At 47.3% G+C, this 23,180-nt stretch overlaps 1 protein-coding gene across 1 annotated transcript in view; it reads right to left on the reverse strand.

Moving 5' to 3' along the window:
* Positions 1-21,758, reverse strand: part of LOC101406598 (Xg glycoprotein (Xg blood group)) — a 53,512-nt gene extending 31,754 nt beyond the window's left edge. The window contains exons 1-5 of the mRNA XM_087426453.1: positions 21,530-21,758; positions 12,524-12,565; positions 10,575-10,598; positions 5,871-5,933; positions 1,654-1,716 (exon numbers count right to left, since the gene is read on the reverse strand). Coding sequence (XP_087282579.1) covers positions 1,654-1,716; positions 5,871-5,933; positions 10,575-10,598; positions 12,524-12,565; positions 21,530-21,590 — 253 coding nt within the window. The 5' untranslated portion in view covers positions 21,591-21,758. The remainder of the gene's footprint in view (positions 1-1,653; positions 1,717-5,870; positions 5,934-10,574; positions 10,599-12,523; positions 12,566-21,529) is intronic.
* Positions 21,759-23,180: the final 1,422 nt, after the last annotated feature.

Here is a 23,180-nt window from a genome sequence, read left to right on the forward strand (position 1 = left end):
CCACTCACATCCTGCAACCACAGGAGGTCCTAGTGGAGATCCCAGCCCTACTTCCTCTCCAAGAGCTGAGAGATACTGCAAAGATGCACCTGTGAGAGAGGACGGTCTGATGGCCCTAAGCATCCTCTTAGTGAAAGAGACCTTATTCTCCTGGTTTGTGAGATCCATAACTATCTCTGGGTCTCTTCTCTCCAAATTCACTCCCTATTGAAATGATTCAGTCTTTATCTCTAAGAAATCCACCTGGAGATGCACAGCCCTCACATCAGGGTGAAAAATGTGCCACTGAGGTTAATGAAAAGTGTGAAGTGCAAAAGGCAGGCAGGGGTCCTTTGCTTTCTTCCAGAAAAATCCGCTCCCTCGTTGAAGCCTTCCCAGAGCTGTGGGGACCCCCAATAAAACAGCGTCCCCAAACTTGTCTTCTGAAGTGGAAGATACGGTAGCCTCATCAAGGTGAGACTCAAGGCTCTGGAGAGCCCAAGACATCCATTTTATTTTCTTTAAAGTGGTGTATCCGCAAACGTCTTTGAGCAGAGGACAGCCTTGATGGGGACCTCTTATTCACATCTTGCAGGACAATGTGAATCACAAGACCAGAGATTTGGGGCAGTAGGGGGCTGTTTTGCAGCATTCCAGCAAATGGGGTTGAGGATATGTGCCCTGATGGAGGGGTTTAAGGCGTGAGCCCTCTGTCGGCTCAGATATTGTTCACGCAACTGATCTTTTTTCAGAACCCACTGTGTGCCACGCGTTCCTCTGGGGAGACAGCATCAAATGAAGCCAACATCCATGCCCGTGTGGAGTTCTCATTCTAATTCAGGGAAATCAACTAAAAACAGTTGAAGGCATTGCGTATTAGTATAAAGTGGTTCAAGGCGAAGGGATTCGGAGAAGGGGATCGCAGGGGAGAGAGGGACATGCAGGGATACCAGTGCAGGACTGGGAGGTCTCGTCTTGGACCAGAGATGGCCCCAGAGGCAACACCTGTGGGAGATGGGAGGAAATGGAGCTCGGACATACCTGAAGCTTGTCCAGTTGGACGTAACCAAGAGTATTTTGGACCCTAGGAATTTGACATCTCAACAACGTCTACGGAGAACTGGAATCAGTGAAACTTCTCATTCTCAAAGCTTATAGAATTTAGGATACCCAACATATTCTAGCTTTCTCCAGCACCCATCGGTCTGCACACACGTGCACCTATGCTGTGGAATTACTGTGGAATTATCCACTTTCGTGGGCCAGCATCCCTGTCCTGAGTGGTCTTCCCTCTTGCGCATAATTTGCCAACATCTCATGTGAAATACTGCAGGAACTTGAGAAAAGTGGCCCCCAACGGCTCGTATAAGGGGAAGCAAAAGTCAACAGAACGTCAAACAAAAATAGACAAAAAAAGAATGTGCTTTCTCGAGAACATGGAACGTCTTTGGAGCACTGCCTTTTTCAGTCCGGAAGCCAAATGAAAATAAAACGTGTTTGCCGCCAATGTACCCCCAGGAGCCAGTGGGAAGCAGAGCGGATTCCTCTTAACAGGACCTCCGTGTATTTCAAAAGCAATTAGTATTTCCCCACGGAGGACAGAATGTCACGATGTGAAACGATAAATTGCATCCTGGGGCTGCTGAAACAAGTCAGGATACTCACGACTCTTACCTCCACTGTTGTCGGAACTGCCAGGATACGGACGAGGCGGAGGCTTTGGTCTTGGGTCGATATCTGTTGGGAAACACCAAGGGGATTTTAGGAAGAGTGACAGCTTTCAGCAATGAATCAACCACACAGTGAAGAAGACGGAAATACAAAATAACATTACGGCTTATCTATATCTGCTGTTCATGGCATTTATGGAGACTCTCCTTCAGTCAAAAACCATCAACAGTCATGCATCGCTTAATTACGGGGACGTGTTCTGAGAAATGCATCATCAGGTGATTTCGTAGTTGTGTGAACATCACAGAGTGAATTTACGCAAACCCAGATGGTACAGCCTCTTATACACCTAGGCGACGTGGAATTATTCTTATGGGACCACTGTCGTCTGTGTGGTCCATCGTTGACCAAAACATCTTTCTTCGGTGCATGACTGTAGTTAAAATCTCCAAGCAGGAAGCTTAAAAAACCACTTCATCTTTGTGCCCAGAACGTCCTTACCTGGTGCTTATGGCAAGAAGCTCGCAGATTCGTGAAATTAATACGGCAGGTGCTCAACTGTTAACGTTCCAATGTTGAGGCTTATCGCCAATGGTAGATGTTTACAAAAGTCACCAATCTTAGGACAAAAGCATCTCACACTTTGACGGTGTGTTACATACTTTCCACCTGACGTGTATACATTCTCTCACTGGAGTTTCTTAACTTTTGTCCCAATGCCCTTGACCTGTCCTTCGAGCTTAGCCCAAGCTTCCAGCCCCAGGGCCTTTGCATATGACATTCTTTCTGCCAGGATCTCCCTCCCACCTCCTGTCAGTCACTGTACGCACTCCACAAATATCTATGAGCCTATGTGCGACGTGCAAAACATCACGTCACCCTTCATGTCTCTGCTTCACTGTCTCGTGTACCTATCGAAAACAGCTGAAATAAATAATTGATTTAATTTCCTCACAAAATTTAATTTGCACATCATCAATCTGCATCTCCAGGACCTGAGCACCAGGAGGCTGGAAACTCTGTTTTCTGCACCACATTTATCTTCCCAGCACCCGGCTGCCCTCAGTACCCGGCAGGTGCCCTTCAGTTAAATGACTTCAATTCAGGGCAAAATGCAGGAATTTCATTCTGGAAGTCCTCCTTTGGGACAGCCATCTTGGAAAACCGGAAACCTGAGCTGTGTCCAATGGTTTTTCATTTCTTGGAACAGACTCTCTTCTGATGTCTTTAAAATCGTACAAATGTGGGAGATTTCAGAGGCTTGGGGGGGAGGGCACAGCTGGAGGAGTCCAGATGAGGTTTGGTTCACACGGCAGGAAACAGAGCCCCACGTGCTGAGGGTCTCCCTGTGTGGTCAGTGCTCACTCCAATGACCCCTGTCCTCCTCCGAAACCTTCCTCCCCCTCGCCCACAGCCAACAGCTCCACCCACTTGCTTCCTGGGGGACCACTCGAGTGGAACCAAGTGCCTCTGCACAAAATTCTCCGAGAGCCCTTGAAAACGGGCATCGTCAAAACGTTGCACCCAGAACACGCATTTCTCGAAAGTCGGTCCATGGTTGCCCTGCACCCTCGTCCTCTGAGACCTTCACGTGGTTCTGAACCTCATTCCCAACTTCCCAGTGAAACCCGTCATTTAAATACAGGGTTCTTCAGAAGCAGAGGAACTTCAGATGCACAAGAGTACAAACGGATACGTTTGTGGATTTAAGCAAATTCTTCAATGTTAAGCAAAGCTTCCAAATTAGTCTGCTCAAGCTAACACAATAAAATACCACAGACGGGGGCGCTTAATCAACAGACATTTATTCTCTTGCAATCCTGGAGGCTAGAAGTCCGAGATCCAGGTGTGAGGAGGGCTGGTTCCCACTGAGGCCTCTCCCCTTGGTGTGTAGACGCCGTCTTCTCCCCGTGTCCTCACGTGGTCGTCCCTCTGTGCATGTCTGTGTCCTCGTCTCCTCTTCTCATAAGGACACCAGTCCTATGGGGTCAGGACCCACCCTAACGACCTCATTTTACCTTCATCACTTCTTTAAAGACCCATCTCCAAATACAGCCCCATTCTGAGGTCCTGGGGGTCAGGGCTCCAACATGTGAATTTTAGGGAGAACACAATTCATCCCATGACAGTTTCCAGCAAACAGAATCTATGCCTCCCTCTTGATCACTTTCAAAACCACATAGACACCAGCTACTACCGTCGGATGAGAGAATCAGAGAGCAAAACTGGGATGTCTCTAAGGGGCAGGCGCAAAGACCAGGAACAAACCCAGCAGCAGGACTGAGAAAAGCAATAGAAGCCACAAGAGAAGCCAAGAATAATTAACGGGATCAGAGAAGAGGTAGGCAGAGGAGAATGTTACATTCTCGAGGTCTAATTCTCAGAGCAGGGGACCACTGGCCTCAGGGGTCCCCGTAGTCATCCTAAAGGGACTTCCTGTAAATCTTCCAGCCATCTATCAAGTCACCGGGGTGGAGAGACCTTGGAGAAACACCTAGAATATTCCCTCTGCAGATCCTTTCTCAATGTCACTCATCCACGATGGCCTTCCTTGTACACGGAACATGCTGGAACTCCATCTTCAAATTCAAGGAACTTTTCACCCCTGCTTTCAGTGATTGTTCTTCTTCTCAAGACGCATATGCAGGAGCCTGGGCAAGCCTGCGCCAGCCTGGGGCAAGCACGAGATTTCAGGACAGCTTCTCCTGTATTGCAGTTCCCATCATTAAGTTCTCACCAACTCAATTTCCCATTTGTTAGTGTGTGTGTGTTGGATTTTCTCCTTGCCTGGGTCAAAAAAGACTGCATAGTTTCACATCAAATACAAATGAATAATTCGGTAAGGCCCCTCACCACCGGCCACTGGGGGGTTGAAGCAAAGCGTGAAAATAAACCCCAGAAATCCCCATCCCTCTTGATTCTGGAATGTGTCGGCTGCTGGAGCCCTGAGTCACACACGGAGGGTCACCCCCCGTGCTGAGCCTTGCCCCCACACCCTGCGGTTGATGAGTCAGTCCGGTGCTGGCGATTCATCTTACGGGACAGCCAACATTTAAAGTTTTCAGGAGTCCTGCAGGGGGGTAGCCCATGGTAGCTTCTCCCAAATATTTGGAGCAAGAAAAACTTTCCATGAAGGATTCCCATTGGTACCGCATAGAACAGTGGTGCTCCATGGGACTATATATATATATATGCATACACACACACACACATATATATATGTCCTTTTTTTTTTTTTTGATGAGGAAGATTGGCCCTGAGCTAACATCTGTGCCCATCTTCCTCTATTTTGTATGTGGGACATCGACACAGCATGGCTTGATGAGCAGTGTGTAGGTCCGTGCCCGGGATCCAAACTCATGAACCCCGGGCCGCTGAAGCAGAGGGCGTGAACTTAACCACTACGCAACTGTGCCGGCCACTGGGACAACAATTTTTTAAAAAATACTGGGAGGAAATATTATGAAAAAAACCTATGGAATTGGGGATGTCTATAATGGAAGAAAAAAAAATAAGAAAGATGAAATGTTGACTTAACCATCCTGTAACTAGTGCAGTTAATATTAGGTGTTGCTTTTCAAACAAGTAACAGCTTCTTTGGACCTTAGTCCTTATTTTTAGAGACCCCTCCTGCGAGGAGATGAATTTCCACCCATCGAAATGTCAGAACAAGTTTCCAGGAAGCTTCCAGAAGCCCTAGACTTAGCCGGCTTCACGCTGCTCCATGTTGTCTATCAGGTTTTAGGTTTTTAGGGTGATTGAATTGCTGAGGACTTTACCGGCCAATATTTCCTTTTTTTTTTTTTTTTTTAAAGAAATATGTGGGAGCAGTACCTGCCACCTTTTGGAAACGATGGAGAAACTGAGGATAAATGACGTAAAATGCACAGTGCAAGTGAGCTTTCTTGAATGTGAATGCCCAAGTTATTTGCAACCCTGCAAACCAGCTAGAAAGAGAACCTGTCCCCCAGCCTAATTAAAACTCTGCCACATGAACACGCCGTGTGCTCTGAGGACACCCTATTTTCCAGGTGTCAGTGCACCGGAAAAATGAAATTACTGGTGTTGGCTCAACTCCGACGGAATGAAGCTCTGTTCCCCGCATGGCAGGCGGGCTGTGACTTATTCCAGAAGCAGCCAGATGACAACTTCTAGTCAATAAAAGCCAAGTTTCATCCCCAACCAGGTCTGAAATGAGTCTGAATGCTGAGAATTCTTACTTCCGCCGCTGTCGGGAATTCCAGGCTGCGGGCGATAGGGGGGTTTCGGCTTTGGGTGGATATCTGCGGGGAAAATGACATTGGGTGTTTAGAAGAGAAAGATATCCTTCTGTCACGAGCAGCCTATAAAACAAGAACATTAGTGCGAGCATAGACTTTACATTTTATTCACATTTGCTGCTCAGGCTGTTCTAGATTACCATTGACCCGCTAAAACTCACTTAACCACTAGGGGGAAAACCTCAAAACCTAACTGAGAGAAAAACACACACACACAGTCATTTTTGTTCCTAGAAGCTAGTTTTCGTGCAAAAAGATGGTAGGGCTGCCTGTAATGATGGGGGCATGAGATCCAAAAGGAAATCTTGGAAGAGCTGTTCTCGGATAGATTTATCAAAATAGTAACAGCTGGGTCCCTTTAAGCCCCTCATCCCACCTCTTTCCCAGAGAAAAAGACTGGAACACTATTCTACAATCAGTGGATGCCTCTCTCAAACGATTTTCAAAACGTTACTATGTAAGTGTGTGCCCATAAATGATACGTAGTTTCTTTGATGCATTTTTAAATCAACATCAATATTTTTTTTTATTATGCATACTCTTATTCTGCTTGTTTCTCTCTCTTTTTAAAACTGCTTATTATATATATTTTTTGAGATATGATTGGCATATTATGTTGGCTTCAGGGTGTACAACATAACGACTCGATATTTATATACATTGAGAAGAGATCATCACAATTAATCTAACCTCCCTCAGCATACATGGTTACAAGAAGCATTTTTTTCTTGTGATGAGAACTTTTATGATCTACTCTCTTAGCGACTTTAGCACTACAATACTATTAACTATGCTTATTGTGTATCTTGAGACGGCATTCATTCCAACGCACGCAGACCTAGTTCTTTCAACAGCTCCATTGCCTGTTTCCACGACGACCTATTTGAAGAAAATTTTGTTGTTTGGGAGGTTTTTTTTTTGTTTTTTTTTGGCAAACAATGCTGCATCCTACTTTTTTTGCTTGTGCACCGCAGTGTGAGTTGTGGCTGTGTGTTTCCTGGAGCAGAAACGTAGGTATGCTCGTACTTAAATGGCTCTTCAAGTCATCTTTCAGAGTTAGCATTCATCCAGCAAGAAAGGAAAGCCTACGTTTACACACGTTGTTGCCAGAATTCAATCTGTTGGGTGTGGTTTGCATGACCTTTCACTAATTGTGGATGACCCTGAGTGCTTTTTCCCGCAAGTGTCGGCTGTGTGGTTTCCCGTCCTCTGAGCTGCCTGTGCACGGCCTCTCTATTTGGCTGTTTGTCTTTCTTGCAAGGAGCCATCTACATATTTTGTATGTTAAACCTCTGATGGTTATATGAACAGCAACTAGCTTCTTCTAGCCAGCTGTTTCTCTTTCCACTTTGGAGAGTCTGTAGTCAAATCTATTGTTATTACTAAAATTCTTTAGCATTGACCAATACAGCAAATTTTAAAAGTCTGTGCCTTTGGTATCTTAACTAAGAAAATGCTCATGACCCTGAGGTCATAAGATATATCTCTCTATTTTTCCAAAACTTTTAATGTGTTCCTTTCCACGTTTAGGTTTTTAATCCACCCACACTTTATTTTTAAGAATTGAGTGAGGTTGAGATTTAATTAGATGTTACCCACAAGGGCAGCCAACTGCCCCAGCCCTGCTTACATGGAATCACTGTCTCCTCCTCTGTTTTGTAGCTGTGATCTCTCTTGGTACCAAGTTATAATTCAGTCAAAGGTCCATTTCCAGGCCCTCTGAGCCCATTCATTCCTCTGTCTGCCTCTGAGCCCCCGAGTCCCTCCTTTCTCCACTGACTTGCCACCTACCCCTGGTCATATATCAGACATCTACCTGCCCACCGCTCTGTGTCTGGGCTTCTTAGTCAAACCTGGTGGTCAAAAAATTGTCTATCCTTGGACCAATGACAGACTGTCCTCATAACTAAATTAACTCTGCTACAAGAGTCTACACGTGTGAGCTAGAAAGTCTGAAAGGAACAACAACTGGAGAATATATTGTCACAATGAGACATCACCTCACACATGTTAGGATGGCTGTTATCAAGAAGACAAGAGATAACAAGTGTTGGTGAGGATGTGGAGAAAAGGGAACCTCGTGTGCTGTTGAGGGGAATGTAAATTGGTGCAGCTGCTATGGAAAACAGGTTCCTCAAAAAATTAAAAATAGAACTACTATATGATCCAGCAATTCCACTTCTGAGTATTTATCCAAAGAAGATGAAAACACGAATTTGAAAAGATATCTGCACCCTCATGTTTATTGCAGCATGATTTACAATAGCCAAGACCTGTGAATAACCTCAGTGTCCGTGGATGGATGAATGGATAAAGAAGATGTGGTATATATGCACAATGGAATACTATTCAGCCATAAAAAACAAGGAAATCCTGCCACTTGCAACAACATAGATGGAGCTTGAGGGTATGATGCTAAGGGAGATAAGTCAGACAGAGAAAGACAAATATCTTATGATCTCACTTATATGTGGATCTGAAAAAAAAACAAAGTCTTAGCTGCAGAGAACAGATTGGTGGTTGCTAGAGGCAGGGGGTGAGGGTGGGCAAAATAGACGAAGGTAGTCAAAAGGAAATAATAGTAAAGAAAGAATACACTGTTTAGGGACACACATCTAAGACAAAGCAAAATGGAATAAAGTGAAGGAAATAATCCATACAAAATTCAGCATACTATTTACCTTTGATGGGGGCACAGGAAGGGAATTCATAGGCAGATGTATGTTATTGCAAACTATTGGTTCTTGAATTCATCACTAAGTTAATTAAAATATAAAAAGGCTCTGCTTGGACTAGGATGATGGAGGGACATGAAACAGAGATTATAGTTAGTTCAAATTCTGTGCAACTGTATATATCTTTGCTTTACATCTTTATTTTATTTACATAAGCATTTAATGTATTTCTGTCATAATTAAGGACAAGCTAATTGTGGACGAGGGTATAGTCAGTCTTTACAGACTGGATACAAAAAAGTGATTCACATTTTCTCTTTGGTGGTTCAGGGGCTGTAATTCCTAGGCCCTCAGGCTTGTTAGTTGAGTTATTCAAATCTTTATTCTTAATAATATTTTCATCTGCCAGACCTGATATTTCTGGAGAAAGGCTTGCAAAAAATCTCTCACTCTGATTTTATTTAATATCCATCTAGACTCACTGGAGGTGCATGATGGATACAGATTGCTTTATCATCCTGGGGATTGTTCTTGGATGGATACATAGTAACTCTCTTTAGCCCAAGTAACTGTTAGTCCTTGAAGGTCATTTTGTCTGACATTGCTACATTCTTCTGGTTACTATTTGTCTCATGCATCTTTTTCCAACCATTTCTTTTCACCTTCTCCCTGGAATTATATTTCAAATGCTTCTCTTATAAATCACACATAACTGATTTTAAATTGCATTATCTAACCCCTGTCTTTAAAATATTTCTTAAATAATTTCACACCTGTGATAATTAATGTACATTATTGTTACTCTTTCATTTTTTTCTTCTTTTCTTTCTTTAAATTCTTTCCTGACCTCTACTTAGTTAATCAAGTTCACTTTACTCTTCCTTTTTCTCTCCTCAACTAATGCAGGAATTAAACATTCAATTTCTGTTTCGAACAAGAATATTTGAGTTTAAAAATGTCAAAAATGCAGCAATCTTGGATTACTTGAATTCAATTCTTCTCCTTCTCAACCTCTCTGTTACTGTTCCTTAGTATTTCACTTAGGAATTTAATTGCATCTTGTTGTTAACGCCAATGAGTTGGGGTTTTTTAAAACAGCCGATCATCATTTAGTTTTACCAATGTCTTAGTCACCATTGCCTTTTGCATCCCACTGTGCCCTTCTGGGTTCACATTCCTTCCTACTGAGGTAGGTAGTGCTTTCAGCAATATCCATGAGCAGACCAGGTTCATTCCACGAAAAGCCAGGCTCGCAGAGGGACAGGCTTGCTATTTTTAAATTTCCTGGCAGGAAGTGTACTTTCTGGACATTTCATATAAACAGAAATACACAATCTGTGTCCTTTTGTGTCTGCCTAGTTTCACCGAGCATCATATCCTCAAGGTCCATCCACATTGTAGTGTAAGTCAGTGTTTCATCCCTTTTTTATGGCTGTGTAATATTCCACTGTGTGGATGGACCACATTCTGTTTATCCATTCATCCATCAACGGACACTTGGGTTGTTTCTACCTTTCAGCTGCTGTGAATAGTACTGCTATGAACATGTATGTTCACGTTTTTGTTGGAGTCCCTTTTCAATTCCTTGGGGCATGTACCTAAGAGTGGAATTGCTGGATCATAGGGTAACTCCATGTTAAAATTTTGGGGGAGCCCCCAGACTGTTTTCCACAGCAGCTGCACAATTTCCCATCCCCACCAGCAGTGCCTGAGAGTTCCGATTCCTCCCATGTCTCAATTCTAGCCATCCTTGTAGGAATGTAGTAATTTTGTGATTTTGTGATTTTGTGATTCTGTGATTTTGATTTGCATTTCCCCAATAAGTAGGGTTTGCTTAACATCTGCTGATGGGTGATTGCTTGCACCTCCTTCACGCACTCTGAGACCCTGTGAACATCTTCACGCACCCCTCCGAAAACACCAGCTGGAGGGCATAGCCTCGGTTCTGCCCGGCCACATAGTCACCCACCTGAGCTCGGCTTCTTGGTGGGTTCTGTGAACAAAGAGAGAAGATACACTCAATAAGCATCGAGGATGTATCCACAGCTCAAAGAAAGAATCCTTAATACCCTAATCAAAAAATGAAAATTTCAAGGCACTAAAAATTAAGGGATACAAACACAAATTCCATTTTGTATTCAGAGGAAGAAAAACAAGCAAGACACCCTTAAAAATCCATGCCCACCAGGCTTCCCTGGACCGTCCAGGGGTCAGGGGTGGGGGGACCTTTAATGAGGTGTCAGCTTCACTCATTAGGAAGTAAGTTTGAGCAAAGACTTGCAGGAGGTGGGGGAGTGGGATTTCGGACACCTGCAGGAAAATCATCTTAGCATCCAGGGCAGGTGGGCGCACACCTGGTGCCCCACACACCAGAAAGGTGGCTGCGTGTCTGGTGAACGGTGATGGCAGAGGCTAAGGGAAAGATGGAGAGAGCCTTCTCACTTTCAGAACGATGCTCTCTCCCTCTCTTTCATGCATGCATTTATTCATTCAACAAACATTTATTGAGTGTTTGTTGGTGCCAGAGAGTGTGTAAACAAAAAATGAACCTCAAGGTTCATCCACATTGTAGCTGTGTCAGTGCTTCACTCTTTTGCCTGGCTGAGTAATATTCCACTGTATCGATGGACCACATTCTGTTTATCCGTTCATCCGTGGATGGACTTTTGGGCTTTTTCCACCTTTTGGTCATTGTGAATAATGTTGCTGTGAACACGTGTGTACATGTATATGATTGACTCCCTGCTTTCAATTCTCTCAAATATCTACCTAGGAGCAGGATTGCTGCTTCATACGTCAGTGGTGTCTTTTAGTCAATAAAACATCTTAGGTGATTCTGCATCTGAGCCCACAGCCTTGCCCCTCTCACAGCTGCAGGCCACCTCCTGTGGTGGGCATGCTCCTTCCTTATCCATCCCGTCCCCTAGTGCATTTTGGACGTTAATGCCCAGTGCCCTCCGTGCAGACTGGGTCGGACCGAGCCTCTCAACTTGCAGCCTGATGGGGGAAGTGGTGTCTCAACATTGGCGTGCATCATTAGGTTTTCGTATTGCCCTGACAATAATCTCATATCTCCTCTTTCACGGTTATGAACAGCGAAAGCCTCAGTTAGTGGGGAAAATCAGGGAGGGGGATGGTTTTGTATCGTTTGTTTGTTGGCCTTTTCTAAATTGGGCTCTGGTCCTCACATCCCATCTTCACTTCCTCCAGCAACCACCATTATCCCTCTGCGCTGAGTGACCAGTGGCTGCTCCCGCTGCCAGAGGCCGGCGGTCTTTCTCCGAGTAGGCAAGCTTTTCTCTTCCTTTCAAAAGAAAACCCCACTCCCACTGTGCCTGCAAGCCAAACCCATTCCTCTCTCCCAGCCAGCCAGGTCCCAACACCCCTGCCTCTCGGCTAGACTTTGGGCCTTCCTCAGACCTTCCTCCAGGGTCCAGGAGACAGATACTCAGCTTTCTGGGCAGCAAGAAAGTCTGACTGAAGCCGAGGGTGGTGAAGACACAGGTGTGGGGGTCTTTCAAGTTGCAAATGCCCCATGAGTGGAGGCGGCCAGAGGGCCCGCCGGGAGGAAGGGACACAGCCGGCCTGGGAGGGAGGCAAGCTGCATTCGATTGGTCTCGGCCAGGACGTGAGGCAGCATCGACTAAGAACCAACATTTAAGAAACTCAAAAACTGATGGAAGATGCCCAGGCCACTGGCTTGGGGAGCATAGACGTACCTAGAGACTGAGCTAAGCCCCACTCCTGCTGCATCCTTGGCCAAGAGACTTTTGGACGGGGCAAAGGTCCCTCTCCAACTGCCTGCCATCTCGGTGAAGACCAGACATCTCACTGCCCAGGAATTCTGCATCCCGGCCCCACCCAACCCCAAAGCTGATGCTGCAAAAGCAAAACTCCCCTGGAAATATTGGCACTCACCGGGGTCATCCAAAGCATCAGCCAAGTCGAAGTCCCTTTGACCTGTCAGGAAGACACAGCGTAAGTGACACGGCGATGGGATGGTCAGGGCTCCTGGGCTCCTGGTGCCAAATCCAGGCTGCCTCCCTTTACCCTGTCCACCCGCTAAGCCAGAGGTTCCCCCTCAGTGCAAAGGTCACTCCCACTGGGAGCTAAGCAGAGGGTCAAATTCCCCCGACTCTCCACCTCTGTGTGTTTTATCAAACCGATATCTCATCTTTTCAGGCAGGCTGGTGCCCCTCACCGAAGAGACATCTTACGGAAGACGATTGCATCCCCATCTTAAAGAAGAGGAAGATCCTTCGCTGCCTCTAGCTACTGAGCAGAACACGTAGACGTTTTGGAAAGCCAGAGAATCCACGCCCTCTGCAAACATTTGTAAACTACCACTATGTGCCAGGCACACTGTTGGGTGCTGGGGATTCGATGATGAACCACACAGCCCTCCTTCCCAGTCCTTTAGTGAAGAAACATGATGCATCTCCCTGAAGGTAGGGACAGAGTACAGTGGGAACCAAAGGACAGCTGGTGATTCCACATCCGTGTGAGCAGACCTGGAGGTCTGCCTGGAGCAGGTGACAAGTGACCTGTTTCAAAAGTGCTGGTTTACTCACCAGGAGACGTTCCGACCCCCATTTTTAGCTAAAGGAATGCTCCCAGGAAATGTGGTACGGTGGGGACCGTGTGGCCAGAATTCTGGGATATTTTCGTTTATCACTAAGACAGAATGGATCTCCAGTCGAGGGTCAGCTGCACGCTGCCCCTTGCTCTCCACAACTTTCCTGAAAGCCTTCCAAAAACCTTCCAAACCAGGCCCTCCTCCCAGTGCCCAAGGGCTCAGAAATCCTGGTTACGTACGAGTTTTTCACTTGCTAAAAATAATGAAAAGGAATCTGGAATCTGGAGAAAAGCTGAGACCATATTTTGGCTTTCTTACTGGCTCAACTCACAGAAGCTTCAGCAAATAAAATGAGAGCTGAAGGGATTGGGAGAGACTGCTAATGGGTACAGGGTTACTTTTGGGGTGATGAAATGTTCTGGAACTAGAGAGAGGTGATGGTTGCACAGCATTGTGAATGTGTGAAAAATCTCTGAACTGCTCCCTTTAAAATGGTTAACATGGTGACTGTCATGCACGTGCATTGTATCTCAAAAAAAAAATCTTTTTAATGAGCCAGGGGTGGGAGGGCTGCACCACATTCCTCTCTTGCCCATTAAAACGCTTCTTCCCACAGGCACTTATCCCCCTCGCTGCCTCTGAAATTAGAGAAGACGCATCAGAAATCCTTTGAGACCCTGACAAATTTGAATCTCATCTTTTGGTGGTAACATTTTTAACAGCTTTATTGGGGTATAACTTGCAGATCACACAATTCACCCATTCAAAGTGCACAACTCACTGGCATTTAGAACATTCACAATGTCGTCCAACCGTCACTTCTATCTGGTTCCAGAAGATTCTGTCACCCCAAAAGGCCACCCCATCCCCATTAGCACTCACTCCCCATCCCCCTCCCCAGCCCCTGACCATCACTAATGCCCTTTCTGTCTGTGGATTTGCCTGTTCTGGACATTTCATATCAATGGAATCACACACGATGTGGCCTCCGCTGTCGGGCTTCTCCCACTGAGCATCATGTCTTCGGGGTTCGTCCACATGTAGCGTGTCTCAGTGAGGAATCCTAAATTTGCACGGGGCGGGGTTTCCACCCACGCCAGGATATCGGTATTGCTGCTGTGCACGTGTCCCAGCTGAGGAGCTGAGTTTCCGGGAGCTTAAGGGCAGAGTCAGAATTCGCACCCGGCCCCTCCAGTAGCCACAGTCCCAGCCCCTGCTCCCAGAAGGAGGCTGTGCATGAGGGAACAAGTTGATCCCTAGATGCTAGGTTTCCTCCTGGCATCTGCCTGGGTTGTGCCCACCCTGGAGGAAGGTTTGCTGGGTCCAGCCTGGGGTCAGCTAAGCCCCTGATATGGCCCCAGCCACGATGCCACATGGGCAGCTCTGGGGCTGCTTGCCGAAGGAGCTGGGGCCCTGGCGTGGCCGCATCCCCAGGAAGGTGCCTCCTGAATCAGGACAAGCCACAGGCATCAGAAGGTAGGGGAAACTGAGGCCAGAGTGCACCCATCACCAGCCCCCGGGTCCAGACTGGAGGCTGGAGGCCCATGCCATTACAGACCCAATCCCACAGAGAATTTTCTAAGTCTGGCAGGTTCCACGTCCCTCCAGATGCCCCTCTTCATCACCAGGGTCCCCCAATTCCTATTTACAGGGAACAACCTGCCCCCTTTTTTGCTCCCTCTCTCTCTCGCTCACCACCACACTGGGCCTTGGGGGACAGGATGCAACATCAGCCTCCTGGATTCTAAGACACGTCCCTTCCAGGGTGGCCAGCCAGGACGTGGCTGACCCTCTGTGCAGTTCAAATGGATGGATCATTCCTGCAGGGCCCCAAAACCACTCAGCTGCATGGGCCTCCCAGAGTTTGCATTCCACTCTCCCTTGGTAGTTGACAAACAACTTCCGTGCCACGTCGTGGCTCGCCCCAGCGTCTCCAGGCATCCCTAACAATCTCCTCCAACCAGCCTGCCCGGCCACTCCCCTTGTCCGAGATAATCCAAGGCCTCTGTGTTATCTCAGAAATGCCGTTGCACGATACTGTTGGGTGGCACCGGCATCTTATCAGAAAGGGCACTGGGCCCCGTCTGGGAGGGTCAATCGATCCATCAGAGTGTGGGATCCCTGACAGCCAGCCTCAGCCTGCAGCAGGAAATCAGGGGGCCCTCTCCTGGCTTTGGAAACAACCAAGGGCTCCCCGTTCCATGTCCCCGTCCCTTTCAGCAGCCTCCTTCAGCTTGGAGACGCTTCTCACGCCCCTGGAGGGTGGCAGGAAGGAGGGCGGGTCACAGAGGAAGCCACCCCTGGTGGTTGCATGCCTTGCCCAGCAGAGAGGCGTGTGTGAGCATGACTCATGCGTGTGGGGCAGGGTGTGGTCTCACGTGGATCTTGTTGCATAAACCATCAGGCGGCCGGGCACAGAGATGACCCAGTCCTGCCAGCCAGGTAGGGATTCACCGGGTGCCCTCTGCCCTCTGGAGAGGCTGCAGCCAAGACATTGCAGGAGTCCTGGCCCATTGCAGGCCCCCATGTGCTCCAGGTCATACCCCCATGGGAAATCCCGTGGGTACATGATGCTGATCCTGGGGCTCAAATACAGGGGAAACGGGGGGGCTGCTCACAAGGCAACTGCTCTCACCAGACTTGTTTTGAACTCAGAGCACAAGACTGGCTTGGAACAGAAGATCTGTTTCTGATCTGCATCTCTGGGGCTTTGCTGGCTCAGCGACTTTTAATCAAACCCACGTGTTCTGGGATGGTAAACGCCCGAGGAGAAAGCAGCCTCGTCTGTCCTGGGATCAGGATGCTGGGCTTCCAGCCGACATCCTGGGGAGGTGGGTTTTAGCGGCTTCTGCTGATGGGTGGGAGCTCTTAGCATCACAAACAAGACCCCCACCCCCACCAAAATAAAAGCTATTCTTAGGAACGCTGTTTAGGCTGCACTTGGAGCAATTCTGTTGTCTCTAGTACCCAAACCCAGGTCAGATTCTACCCCCGAGAGATTCTATGCTGCTTCATGTTGGAGTTTCTGCGCCCTGAACGTCCCAACTTCGATTCAGACTTCCAGTCAATAGGAGAACCAGCAACTTTGCAAGGCAAAGCATAGAGCTGTTGTTGGAATAATAGGAACACGGTGCTGAGGATGGAGCTTTGTATTAAAGAATGCGGGCCGCCCAGCGACGGCGACCACTCAGAACAGAGGAGACGAAGATGTGCGCCTCCCAGCTCCCCAAAACCACTGAATTATTTACTTCCATCTAAAGGAGAAAACCAGCCTCAGGCAAGCTCCCTTGAAAAGGGGAAAAACAGAAAATCACAATGACTCTCCACAGCCCTGGCACCAATTACAGCTGTTACCCGCAGAATTTATATGTCGCCGAACTTAGTTACCGTGAACCGTGTGCATCATGTGGCTCGCAACCCACTCGTGCACACCCACAGCCTCTGAGATTTTATTACCCCGAACTTGGCATCCTTGTGTCTTCGTCCCATTGAGGAACAGCCACCCTTCAAGGCAACTGTTTCTCATTTATTGACATCGGATTTTAATGGTTTCCCCTGAAGTGTGGATTAATTTAAACCTCTCCTTCTGGGGTCAGCCGCCCCAGATGAAGCCATTTAGGGAGGCTTAAATCTCCACGACCCTCTCATCCTTGAGGAATCCCACAGACGGGGCCGACCTCGCTGGAATTTCACGCATTTGGAGCAGGGACTCCGAGGGAGCCCGTCTTGACTTCCTCCAGGCAAATAGTCCCCTTTTGACTCTGGCTCAATAGTTAAAAAAATTAGTTACAGAAAGCGTATGATGGTAGCTCTTTCCAAGACGGCATGAGTCACGGAGTCGAGAAAATAAATAATTTGCTTATGTTAGTCGTTTAGGTTTAAAGAGAGAGTAAAAGGAGAAAAACAGCATGGGTTTCCATGCATCGCTGGTGGGGTTCCACTTCCTCCCTGAAACAGCTTGTGGCTAATTCCATTCTGGTGTCTAGTTCCTCAAGAAGTTTCCATTTCCAGCAGGTGGGCGATTATTACTAAAGAGAGGTGGGTTCTCGTCCTCCACACCTCAATGTGAATACCCAGGGACCCAATGACTGACCCTCTCTCCAAGGGCTGCAGACCCTTCTGGGGCTGAGCTGGTGCCCGGTGCGTGGGCTGCTCCTCAGGTCTATGAATCCTCCTTGCCCCTCAGCCTCCAATGGCAGCTGAGCCTCGCCCCAGAAGGTCAACCAGTTGTCCGGGTTCCTGGCATCACAAGGGCCCTTTTAGTGCATTGCAGATCAAAGCCATCTGCAGCGGCAGATGTACAGAGGCTCCAGGCGGACAAGCATTTGGTCACAATGGAAGAAGGAATGATCGCTCATCATAAAAGAGAAGACATTTGTTGTGAAATGGAGACTGGAGAAAAATGCTGCCAGCTGTCCAATGAGGAAAGGTTGAATGGTGTGTACTAAACCTGCCTTCCCAAAGGGAAACAGGCACGTGGATCCCTTGGGATGTGGGGGACACACAGACTCTGCCATGGTACATCTGGGTGGGGCTGAGAGGTGGCAATTCTCACAAGCTCCTATGGGACTCTGAGGCTGCAGGTCCGTGGATTTCACTTTGCAGAACAAGAACTGTGTGTGGGTTTGCTGGGGCACTGTACCAAAGTATCCCAGATAGGGTGGCTTAAACAACAAAGATAGCTAGCTACCTAGATGACACATAGATAGATAGATAGATAGATAGATAGATAGATAGATAGATAGATAGATACATAAATAGATGATAGATTGATACATAGATACATAGTGTGGGAGATCGAAATTGGCCACCCTGAAATATATCTCTTTACCTTGATTATTTTCACTGACAGACATCTGAGCTCCCCCAAACTGCCTAAAGGAATTTAACTCTGGGTATGGACAGACTGGCAGGGTCCTCGCTAAGCCTATTTTTAACAAAGTTCTGTTTACCAAACATTTACATTTGTAAAGGTATCTCCCTCTGTGTAGTGGGAAGAGGGGAGGGATGACCTTATCTGTGAAAACTCTTATCAGGACGGAAGAAGAAGACTTAAATCTACATACTCTTGATTACTATAATTCCTGCCTCTCTGTCCACGTTTTCTATAGGCGGCCCTGTAAAGAATTGTCTGACAAACATTTACATTTCCCTCTCCATGTGAATTGTCTTCTTCCCCTCTGAAATCCCAAACCACTACCCCCCCAGCATCCTCCTGTGTCTTTAGCTGAAGATGGTATTTAAGATGAGAATCGCCACTATTGTGCTGAGAAACTCAGTTTCCCTGGTTTCTCCCGTGTATACATGTTATTAAACTTGGTATTATTCTCTCCTGCTAACCCGTCTTTTTAATTATTCAGCCAGCCATAAGAACCTTACGGGAAAGGGCAGAGGGGAATTCTCCCTCTTCCCCAAAAATAGATAGATATAGATAGATAGACAGATAGGTAGGTAGGTAGATAGATAGTTACATAGTTAGACAGATGATAGCCAGATAGATATAGACAGAGTCTCTCATGCCAAGGCAGGATTTCTCAACCTCAGCATTAGCGACGTTTGGGACTGGATAATCCTCTTACGTTTGGGACCATCCTGTGCACTGTAGGATGTTGAACAGCATCCTGGCCTCCAACTAGTAGATGACAGCTGCCCCTGTCTCCCAGTTGTGTCAACCAAAAATGACTCCAGATACTGCCAAGCGTCCCCTGGGGGCAAAGACCCCCCCAGCTGAGAATGGCAGGCTGCAGTCTCTCTACCTGGCAGTGTCACTTCTGGCCTGCCCGTGTTGGGTGATGCATCTCCGAACGGGGAAGCAAAGATCAGCCTCCCCTGTGTGTCAGGGACCCATGAGGCTCAGCCCAGGTGTAAACCAGATGGCGAGTCATCATTCCTCAAAGCGAGCCTTGACTCCAGCGTGGGTGTGTCCCTGAGTGCTTCTTAAAATGCAGGTCTCCCAGTTCCCCAGTGCCCCACCCACCTACAGAATGGGGCTCTCCAGGGACGGGGACTGGGGTGGTGCCTTTAAACCAGCTCCATCCTGGCTGACTCCTCTGCACATCAAGGGTTGAGAACCACTGCCCCAAATAGATGGGCGGGTTCAGCCCCACAGATGGGTAAGGTGACAATGGGCGGGTTCAATGACACCTTTGTGGCGTGGCTTCCACAGCCATAGACTGGCCAGATCAGAGGTAGTTTGGGGGCCATGAGGAAGGAGGCAGGATCAAGAAAGTCTCCACTGAGCGATGTAGGATGAGGCTAGCATGGACTAGAGTCCCATAGCCCTGCGTGGCCTGGCTTGTTGCCTTGAGCAAGTGTCACAAGGTTGTGACATTCTCCATATCACCATTCTCAGAAGCAAAACCAAAACAGCCCCACAGCTGAGTGCAGCAAGTCGTGCAAAATACCTTCACCCAACAGGAAGTACTCAGAAACACTACCTGTTGTTCTTAAAAAGTATAAAGAACATCGCTATCAGTTATCATCATTTTTTTTTTAACTCTGCACGTAGAAAAGCAGCTTTCTAGTCAAATGCACACAAATTTTTAGCCATGTCTGATAAGGGAAGAAGGCACAATAGATGTGGAAGAGAATGTTGGAGGCAGTGCATAATATATGTGCAGGAAAAAGGGTAACATATATATAGGAAAACAATAGTGTACATACTGGATACTATGTATATATATGTATATATATACAGGAAAAAGAAAAACATAAGGATATATATATTTATATATTTAATTTATATACATTTATAAACATAGATGGCTTATACAAAATTTTTTTATGTAAAAATTTTTTTTCTCAACAAACCAAACATCACAAGCTGCCCTTTGCAATTTCCATCCGAATCCTGCCTGTGGGTTTTACCAGTGGCGCGACCTGGGGCAAATGGGTGAACTGTCGGTGCCTCAGTTTACCATCTATAAAGTGGCACCCCGTCATTGGGCTGGGTGAGAATAACTTAAGGAGTTAGGAGTGATATCGTCATGCAAAGAGCTCAACACGGACGTCATTGAAAGCACTTGGCCAACCTCAGCCGTGGCTGGCTCCTAGATCTTTTTTCTCTTGTGAAGGATATTTTGTAAACACACAGCAAAGTTTCCCACAGATTTACGATGAGCTGCATGGCTCGCTGAAGGAAGCTGACATCCACTTCTTCCTAAAGGATGCAATAGACTATGCAATTTAGAGGTTGACTCGCTTGAGGGAATAAGGCAAACCTACAGTTCTGACCGTCAGCCACCAAGACCGGAATTAACTCTCCAAAGGGGCTGGGTGTGCAGCTGGGCGTCTCTGCTTAAAACAGGAGCCCTGCCCTCTTTCTTCTCCCTCAGGTCTTGTGTAAATTCAGGGACCAACATCCCTGTGCAAACAGAAGCTACTGAATTCATGTCAGCATGGTCCACATACCAGGTAAGATGTACAGACGACGTGCATTAACTGATGCTGAAAGTCCCAGTCTCCGTGCACCACGATCTCTCTCAACCTCACATCTGCCCCCAAAACAACCAACTCTCGTCCTTGAACACGCCTTAAACATGATAAACAGGAAATGCCAGAATCCTAACATTTGCACGAGATGTTTTAACTCCTAACCGACGCTTCTCCCTCCCAAGTTCCACCTGGTATTCCGTGCCCTGGAATCAGAATATGAAAAAGAGCATACTTGCCATCCAGTTACTGCTTAAATCTTACACTTCACTGTTCATATAGTTCCTAAATGAGGTGCCCCACCCTCCCCAGCATCCGGGTGTTGGGAGAGAGCCTGCCAGCTCGCATTGAAGTTCTGGGCATAAAACAACTCACATGATTTTAACTTGTGACCGCACAAGGATGACATTTATCGAAAAGCTTAAAAATCAGAACCGAGCCTGCCCATGAAGCCAACGCAATCTCAGGTCAGCCATGCCCCCGAACCAAGCTGTGTGTCGATTCCACTTTGGCCGTATGGAAACAAAACAGTCAGAACTAATATTTTAAGCCCCAAACAAGGAACTTAAAAACCCCAACACGCCCTAACATGCTTAAATCATCGACTAGAACAGATCATTTTTTAAACGTGTGACACGCACAGACCAAAATGAGAAAACAGAGTTTGCTTTTAAGTGCTATTAACACACATCCTACAACTAAAACATCTGGTTTCAGTTCCCAGACCCTACACTGGCTCCCCATACCCTCTCCCCTACCAGCCATCATCCTCCCTCTCCTTCCTAATCCGGTCTGGCAAGCTAGAGCCATTCACTTAGCAGAAGCTCCTTCTGGAAGGAGTTTTTAAAAGTGAGCTTTTAAAAACTCACAGAAGCCCACACCTACGCAGCTACCCCTCGGGGCAAACCGTCCCTCACCTCGGGCGTGCATCAGAAAACACAGGAACGAGAGACAAAAGAGTGCCCGCCAGCTCTCCATCGTGGGCTCCGGGAGGAAGGAATCTCAGCGGGTTGCCACATCCAGCCACCCCACCCTCGATGTGTTGACTTCTGGTCTCCCAGCTTGGAAGGAAGAGAGGCCAAGTCTTCAAGCGGAAGCTACGATCCCTTTGCCAAAACCAAATGAGCCCGGCTCTCGGACTCCAAACCCCACAGCCAGGAGCCCGTGGGACAAGTACACGCACACTGAAGAACGCACCTGAGCCAGCCCCCTCGAGCTGCAACGGCCAACCCCTAGCATGATGGGGAAACAGGGTGTCACTCAGCACCAATGGGCATCCTGGGCTTCAGGAAGCTGGCACACCTGCTTGGCTGCTCTGCTCCCGTGGGCGTGAAAGGTGAAGCATCAAAGGGCCAACCTGAGCCTTGGGAGGAGACTCCTCGCCCGTGGTCCTTCCCAGGAACCCTCCTCCAGGGCGGTGACAGTTCATTGAGAACTGGCGTTGGGTCATTCCAAAGAACAGTGCCCAGACCCAACTTTAAGTCTCAGCTTTTGCAACTAAGAGACCCTGTGCCTTAAAAGACTCTCTCTGTCCCTGAACCTCAGGTATCTTTGCAGGTGTCAGGACAGATAGTCTGGGTGGGGATATCGGTGTGAGGGAAGCAGATGAACCTGGACCCCTGTGTCTTTCACCTGAGCTACGTTAGAGGTGGTTGGAAGCTCCTCATTTATAAATTCCAGGATTTCTGCTTCCTGAGTGTGGAACATCAGAGGAGTTCATGCATTCATTCAACAAACATTCGATACACACCTGTTCTGATCCAGGTGCATGCGAGGTGCCAGGTGTGCAGTGACGAAGAACCGAAAGTTGTATACAAAGAGGAGGCGACACAGATGGTTAAACCAGAGAATTGTGGTGCACTACTATGTGATGTGGGGGATACACATGGAGACGTTGGGGTACCTGGGACATTCCGGACTCACCTTGTGTCATAAAGGTTTCTGGAGAGGGTCGTGGCCTCGCCCTGATTTTAAAGGCTGAGTAGGAAGAAGGGAACAGGCTGGGAGAGACACCAGAGTTCTCCCTCTCCACCATGTGAGGACACAGGGAGAAGACGGCATCTACACACCGTGAAAACAGGAGGAACCAGCCCTGCCCACATCTTGATGTTGGACGTCCAGCCTCCAGGGCTGTGAGACCATAAATGTCTGTTGTTTAGGCTGCCCAGTCTATAGTATCTTGTTACAGCCGCCCAAATATGACTAATTCTCCAAATTTGGAGAGTAGCCAATACTGGTCTTGTTCCTTGGTGACATAAAATGTGAATTAGCTAATGTCTATCTGAGAGCATCCAAGAGACGAATCATGATATTCTCTATGTCCTGGAAATTATATGATCTCAACTAAACCAGTACTTGTCCATGTAGGGACTGGAGGGGGTGGGTGTAAATCCTGCTGCATGGTTGACAAGGACGTTCATTGCTTTGTGGGTCGATAGAAAGGAGAATGGACTTGCAGCAATATTTATGGACTTCCATCCACTGTTTTCATGGCTATTCCATATTCCAAAGCCAGGCAGAAATATACCGTAGCTAGTTTTAATGGAAAATCCAGGGCAAGTTTTATTC

This window comes from Ceratotherium simum, chromosome X (genome assembly GCF_057802395.1).
Source record: "Ceratotherium simum simum isolate JZ-2026a chromosome X, ASM5780239v1, whole genome shotgun sequence".
Taxonomy (NCBI): Eukaryota; Metazoa; Chordata; class Mammalia; order Perissodactyla; family Rhinocerotidae; genus Ceratotherium; species Ceratotherium simum.